Genomic DNA, 7,500 nt, shown 5'->3' with positions numbered 1-7,500 from the left:
TCACTTCCTGTACGTCCCCCTAGAGTTGCATTTCCAGTTTCCTCATCTACCTCTCTAGAAGGATTCAGTGTCTGTTCTTTCTTGTTGTCAAAACTTCTTCTTAATATGGTTTTACTTGCAATTATCATCCAAGAAAACAAACAGAGGAGAAAGTCCCACGGAGGTTCACTAAAGGAGAGAGAAAGTAAAGGTGGAGGGTGGATGGACGGCGAGAGAGAGGGGAAGGTGAGGAAATGAGGGATGGAGGGACTAAGGGAAGGGAGGATATCAATCTTTGCTGGCGGCGGTGAGTTGCTGGACAGGAAGTTGGAGCTGGAGGGGATCCCTCAGACGTTTCAGATCTAACTCCACCTGAGGAGAGACAGAGACAGAGACAGAGAGAGAGGAGAGAGAGAGGAGAGAGAGAGGAGAGAGACAGAGAGAGAGCCAGAGAGAGAGGAGAGACAGAGAGAGAGAGAGAGACAGAGAGAGGAGAGACAGAGAGAGAGAGAGAGAGACAGAGAGACAGACAGACAGACAGACAGACAGAGAGAGAGAGAGAGAGAGAGAGAGAGAGAGAGAGAGAGAGAGAGAGAGAGAGAGAGAGAGACAGAGACAGACAGAGAGAGAGAGAGAAACAAACAAAAAGAGAGAGAGGAGAAGATAATTATTATAATTAACATAATAATATGTAGGTTGTATTTGTGGAGGGGTTAGTGTCTACCTCAAAGATAGAGTCCTTCAGCAGGTTGTACTTGTGGATGGGTTAGTGTCTACCTCAGAGATAGAGTCCTTCAGGTTGTACTTGTGGAGGTAGTGTAGCAGGTTGTATTTGTGGATGGGTTAGTGTCTACCTCAGAGATAGAGTCCTTCAGCAGGTTGTACTTGTGGATGGGTTAGTGTCTACCTCAGAGATAGAGTCCTTCAGCAGGTTGTACTTGTGGATGGGTTAGTGTCTACCTCAGAGATAGAGTCCTTCAGCAGGTTGTACTTGTGGATGGGTTAGTGTCTTGCAGGTTGTATTTGTGGATGGGTTAGTGTCTACCTCAGAGATAGAGTCCTTCAGCAGGTTGTACTTGTGGATGGGTTAGTGTCTAGAGTCCTTCAGCAGGTTGTACTTGCAGGTTAGTGTACTTCAGAGTGGTCCTTCAGCAGGTTGTACTTGTGGATGGGTTAGTGTCTACCTCAAAGATAGAGTCCTTCAGCAGGTTGTACTTGTGGATGGGTTAGTGTCTACAGGTTGTACTTGTGGATGGGTTAGTGTCAGCAGGTTTATTTGTGGATGGGTTAGATGTCTACCTCAGAGATAGAGTCCTTCAGCAGGTTGTACTTGTGGATGGGGTGTCTACCTTAGAGTCCTTCAGCAGGTTGTACTTGTGGATGGGTTACCTCAAAGATAGAGTCCTTCAGCAGGTTGTACTTGTGGATGGGTTAGTGTCTACCTCAGAGATAGAGTCCTTCAGCAGGTTGTACTTGTGGATGGGTTAGTGTCTACCTCAGAGATAGAGTCCTTCAGCAGGTTGTACTTGTGGATGGGTTAGTGTCCTCACCTCTTGTGGAGAGATAGAGTCCTTCAGCAGGTTGTATTTGTGGATGGGTTAGTGTCTACCTCAAAGATAGAGTCCTTCAGCAGGTTGTACTTGTGGATGGGTTAGTGTCTACCTCAGAGATAGAGTCCTTCAGCAGGTTGTACTTGTGGATGGGTTAGTGTCTACCTCAGAGATAGAGTCCTTCAGCAGGTTGTACTTGTGGATGGGTTAGTGTCTACCTCAAAGATAGAGTCCTTCAGCAGGTTGTACTTGTGGATGGGTTAGTGTCTACCTCAGAGATAGAGTCCTTCAGCAGGTTGTACTTGTGGATGGGTTAGTGTCTACCTCAGAGATAGAGTCCTTCAGCAGGTTGTACTTGTGGATGGGTTAGTGTCTACCTCAGAGATTGGGTTAGTGTCTACCTCAGAGATAGAGTCCTTCAGCAGGTTGTACTTGTGGATGGGTTAGTGTCTACCTCAGCAGGTTGTATTTGTGGATGGGTTAGTGTCTACCTCAGAGATAGAGTCCTTCAGCAGGTTGTACTTGTGGATGGGTTAGTGTCTACCTCAGAGATAGAGTCCTTCAGCAGGTTGTACTTGTGGATGGGTTAGTGTCTACCTCAGAGATAGAGTCCTTCAGCAGGTTGTACTTGTGGATGGGTTAGTGTCTACCTCAAAGATAGAGTCCTTCAGCAGGTTGTACTTGTGGATGGGTTAGTGTCTACCTCAAAGATAGAGTCCTTCAGCAGGTTGTACTTGTGGATGGGTTAGTGTCTACCTCAGAGATAGTCCTTCAGCAGGTTGTACTTGTGGATGGGAGTGCCTACCTCAGTCCTTCAGCAGGTTGTATTTGTGGATGGGTTAGTGTCTACCTCAAAGATAGAGTCCTTCAGAGGTTGTACTTGTGGATGGGTTAGTGTCTACCTCAGAGATAGAGTCCTTCAGCAGGTTGTACTTGTGGATGGGTTAGTGTCTACCTCAGAGATAGAGTCCTTCAGCAGGTTGTACTTGTGGATGGGTTAGTCCTAGAGTCCTTCAGCAGGTTGTACTTGTGGATGGGTTAGTGTCTACCTTCAGTGTCTACCTCAGAGATAGAGTCCTTCAGCAGGTTGTACTTGTGGATGGGTTAGTGTCTACCTCAGAGATAGAGTCCTTCAGCAGGTTGTACTTGTGGATGGGTTAGTGTCTACCTCAGAGATAGAGTCCTTCAGCAGGTTGTACTTGTGGATGGGTTAGTGTCTACCTCAGAGATAGAGTCCTTCAGCAGGTTGTACTTGTGGATGGGTTAGTGAGTCCTTCAGCAGGTTGTACTTGTGGATGGGTTAGTGTCTACCTCAGAGATAGAGTCCTTCAGCAGGTTGTACTTGTGGATGGGTTAGTGTCTACCTCAGAGATAGAGTCCTTCAGCAGGTTGTACTTGTGGATGGGTTAGTGTCTACCTCAGAGATAGAGTCCTTCAGCAGGTTGTACTTGTGGATGGGTTGTGTACTTGTGGATGGGTTAGTGTCTACCTCAAAGATAGAGTCCTTCAGCAGGTTGTACTTGTGGATGGGTTAGTGTCTACCTCAGAGATAGAGTCCTTCAGCAGGTTGTACTTGTGGATGGGTTAGTGTCTCCAGAGATAGAGTCCTTCAGCAGGTTGTACTTGTGGATGGGTTAGTGTCTACCTCAGAGATAGAGTCCTTCAGCAGGTTGTACTTGTGGATGGGTTAGTGTCTACCTCAGAGATAGAGTCCTTCAGCAGGTTGTACTTGTGGATGGGTTAGTGTCTACCTCAGAGATAGAGTCCTTCAGCAGGTTGTACTTGTGGATGGGTTAGTGTCTACCTCAGAGATAGAGTCCTTCAGCAGGTTGTACTTGTGGATGGGTTAGTGTCTACCTCAGAGATAGAGTCCTTCAGCAGGTTGTACTTGTGGATGGGTTAGTGTCTACCTCAGAGATAGAGTCCTTCAGCAGGTTGTACTTGTGGATGGGATCAGAGAGAGTCCTTCAGCAGGTTGTACTTGTTGTGGATGATAGAGTCCTTTACTTGTGGATGTTCTACCTCAGAGATAGAGTCCTTCAGCAGGTTGTACTTGTGGATGGGTTAGTGTCTACCTCAGAGATAGAGTCCTTCAGCAGGTTGTACTTGTGGATGGGTTAGTGTCTACCTCAGAGATAGAGTCCTTCAGCAGGTTGTACTTGTGGATGGGTTAGTGTCTACCTCAGAGATAGAGTCCTTCAGCAGGTTGTACTTGTGGATGGGTTAGTGTCTACCTCAGCAGGTTGTATTTGTGGATGGGTTAGTGTCTACCTCAGAGATAGAGTCCTTCAGCAGGTTGTACTTGTGGATGGGTTAGTGTCTACCTCAGAGATAGAGTCCTTCAGCAGGTTGTACTTGTGGATGGGTTAGTGTCTACCTCAGAGATAGAGTCCTTCAGCAGGTTGTACTTGTGGATGGGTTAGTGTCTACAGAGATAGAGTCCTTCAGGTTGTACTTGTGGAGAGATAGAGTCCTTCAGCAGGTTGTACTTGTGGATGGGTTAGTGTCTACCTCAAAGATAGAGTCCTTCAGCAGGTTGTACTTGTGGATGGGTTAGTGTCTACCTCAGGTTGTATTTGTGGAGAGATAGAGTCCTTCAGCAGGTTGTACTTGTGGATGGGTTAGTGTCTACCTCAGAGATAGAGTCCTTCAGCAGGTTGTACTTGTGGATGGGTTAGTGTTAGATAGAGTCCTTCAGCAGGTTGTACTTGTGGATGGGTTAGTGTCTACCTCAGAGATAGAGTCCTTCAGCAGGTTGTACTTGTGGATGGGTTAGTGTCTACCTCAGAGATAGAGTCCTTCAGCAGGTTGTACTTGTGGATGGGTTAGTGTCTACCTCAGAGATAGAGTCCTTCAGCAGGTTGTATTTGTGGATGGGTTAGTGTCTACCTCAGAGATAGAGTCCTTCAGCAGGTTGTATTTGTGGATGGGTTAGTGTCTACCTCAGAGATAGAGTCCTTCAGCAGGTTGTACTTGTGGATGGGTTAGTGTCTACCTCTAGTCCTTCAGCAGGTTGTACTTGTGGATGGGTTAGTGTCTACCTCAGAGATAGAGTCCTTCAGCAGGTTGTACTTGTGGATGGGTTAGTGTCTACCTCAGGTTGTACTTGTGGAGAGATAGAGTCCTTCAGCAGGTTGTACTTGTGGATGGGTTAGTGTCTGTCAGAGATAGAGTCCTTCAGCAGGTTGTACTTGTGGATGGGTTAGTGTCTAGTCCTTCAGCAGGTTGTACTTGTGGATGGGTTGTGATCAGAGGGTCCTTCAGCAGTGTACCTACCTCAGAGATAGAGTCCTTCAGCAGGTTGTACTTGTGGATGGGTTAGTGTCTACCTCAGCAGGTTGTATTTGTGGATGGGTTAGTGTCTACCTCAGAGATAGAGTCCTTCAGCAGGTTGTACTTGTGGATGGGTTAGTGTCTACCTCAGAGATAGAGTCCTTCAGCAGGTTGTACTTGTGGATGGGTTAGTGTCTACCTCAGAGATAGAGTCCTTCAGCAGGTTGTACTTGTGGATGGGTTAGTGTCTACCTCAGAGATAGAGTCCTTCAGCAGGTTGTACTTGTGGATGGGTTAGTGTCTACCTCAGCAGGTTGTACTTGTGGATGGGTTAGTGTCTACCTCAAAGATAGAGTCCTTCAGCAGGTTGTACTTGTGGATGGGTTAGTGTCTACCTCAGCAGGTTGTACTTGTGGATGGGTTAGTGCCTACCTCAGCAGGTTGTATTTGTGGATGGGTTAGTGCCTACCTCAGAGATAGAGTCCTTCAGCAGGTTGTACTTGGCCTCTTGCCTGGCCTCTTACCTAGTCTCTTACCTGGCCTCTTACCTGACCTCTTAGCAAGCCTTTTACCTAGCCTCTTACCTGGCCTCTACCTAGCCTCTTACCTGGCCTCTTACCTTGCCTGGCCTCTTACCTGGCCTCTTACCTGGCCTCCTACCTAGCCTCTTATCTGGCCTCTTACCTGGTCTCTTACCTGACCTCTTAGCTAGCCTTTTACCTAGCCTCTTACCTGGCCTCTACCTAGCCTCTTACCTGGCTTCTTACCTGGCCTCTTACATGGCCTCTTACCTGGCCTCTTACCCTGCCTGGCCTCTTACCTAGCCTCTTACCTGGCCTCTTACCTGGCCTCTTAACTGGCCTCTTACCTGATCTCTTACCTGGCCTCTTACCTAGCCTCTTTACCTAGCCTCTTACCTGGCCTCTTACCTAGCCTCTTACCTAGCCTCTTACCTGGCCTCCTACCTGGCCCCCTACCTTGACTCTTACCTTGCCTCTTACCTTGCCTCTTCTCTTACCTGGCCTAGCCTCTTACCTGGTGTACATGGCCATGGCAGTATGTGTGTTACAGTGTGTGTGTATGTTACCTGGCGTGTGAGTACGTAGTAGGAGTACATAGCCATGGCGGTAGCGTAGGTAATGAAGTAGGTGACAGGCTCCATGATGTCCCAGGAGTACTCCCACCAGGTGAGACGTGCTAGGATCCCAAACTGTGTTGCCATGTAGGCCACGCCCCCCCACAGCACCCAGGTGGTGCGACGCTCGGCCTTACGACTCAGCTCCTCCCTCACCTGGGATGGACAGCCAATCAGAAACACATCAATAATAAGACACTTACACCCGTGGTTCTCTGTAGTTCAGTTAGTAGAACATGGTCCTCTGTAGTTAGTGGAACATTGTCCTCTGTCGTTCAGTTAGTAGAACATGTTTCTCTGTAGTTCAGTTAGTAGAACATGGTCCTCTGTAGTTCAGTTAGTAGAACATGGTCCTCTGTAGTTAGTAGAACATGGTCCTCTAGTTCAGTTAGTAGAACATGGTCCTCTGTAGTTCAGTTGGTAGAACATGGTCCTCTGTAGTTCAGTTAGTGGAACATTGTCCTCTGTAGTTCAGTTACTAGAACATGGTCCTCTGTAGTTCAGTTAGTAGAACATGGTTCTCTGTAGTTCAGTTAGTAGAACATGCTCCTCTGTAGTTCAGTTAGTAGAACATGGTCCTCTGTAGTTCAGTTACTAGAACATGGTCCTCTGTAGTTCAGTTAGTAGAACATGGTTCTCTGTAGTTCAGTTAGTAGAATATGCTCCTCTGTAGTTCAGTTAGTAGAACATGGTCCTCTGTAGTTAGTAGAACATGGTTCTCTGTAGTTCAGTTACTAGAACATGGTCCTCTGTAGTTAGTAGAACATGGTCCTCTGTAGTTCAGTTAGTAGAACGTGGTCCTCTGTAGTTCAGTTAGTAGAACATGGTCCTCTGTAGTTCAGTTAGTAGAACATGGTCCTCTGTAGTTCAGTTAGTAGAACATGGTCCTCTGTAGTTAGAACATGGTCCTCTGTAGTTGGTAGAACATGGTTCTCTGAGTTCAGTTATGAACATGGTCCTCTGTAGTTCAGTTAGTAGAACATGGTCCTCTGTAGTTCAGTTAGTAGAACATGGTTCTCTGTAGTTCAGTTAGTAGAACATGGTCCTCTGTAGTTCAGTTAGTAGAACATGGTCCTCTGTAGTTCAGTTAGTAGAGAACATGGTCCTCTGTAGTTCAGTTGGTAGAACATGGTCCTCTGTAGTTCAGTTAGTAGAACATGGTCCTCTGTAGTTCAGTTAGTAGAACATGGTCCTCTGTAGTTCAGTTAGTAGAACATGGTCCTCTGTAGTTCAGTTAGTAGAACATGGTCCTCTGTAGTTGGTAGAACATGGTCCTCTGTAGTTCAGTTAGTAGAACATGGTCCTCTGTAGTTCAGTTAGTAGAACATGGTCCTCTGTAGTTCAGTTAGTAGAACATGGTCCTCTGTAGTTCAGTTAGTAGAACATGGTCCTCTGTAGTTCAGTTAGTAGAACATGGTCCTCTGTAGTTCAGTTAGTAGAACATGGTCCTCTGTTCAGTTAGTAGAACATGGTCCTCTGGTCCTCTGTAGTTCAGTTAGTAGAACATGGTCCTCTGTAGTTCAGTTAGTAGAACATGGTCCTCTGTTGTTCAGTTAGTAGAAC

The 7,500-nt window shown here is 46.7% G+C and overlaps 1 protein-coding gene across 1 annotated transcript in view; it reads right to left on the bottom strand.

The window, feature by feature from the left end:
* LOC127911261 (calcium uniporter protein, mitochondrial-like) overlaps positions 1-7,500 on the bottom strand; it is a 142,187-nt gene that overhangs the window by 472 nt on the left and 134,215 nt on the right. Inside the window, exon 7 of the mRNA XM_052477426.1 lies at positions 5,890-6,093. Coding sequence (XP_052333386.1) covers positions 5,890-6,093 — 204 coding nt within the window. The remainder of the gene's footprint in view (positions 1-5,889; positions 6,094-7,500) is intronic.

Source organism: Oncorhynchus keta, chromosome 24 (genome assembly GCF_023373465.1).
Source record: "Oncorhynchus keta strain PuntledgeMale-10-30-2019 chromosome 24, Oket_V2, whole genome shotgun sequence".
Taxonomy (NCBI): Eukaryota; Metazoa; Chordata; class Actinopteri; order Salmoniformes; family Salmonidae; genus Oncorhynchus; species Oncorhynchus keta.
The sequence above is the reverse complement of the archived record's forward strand: the minus strand, read 5'-3'. Positions and strand labels throughout refer to the sequence as shown.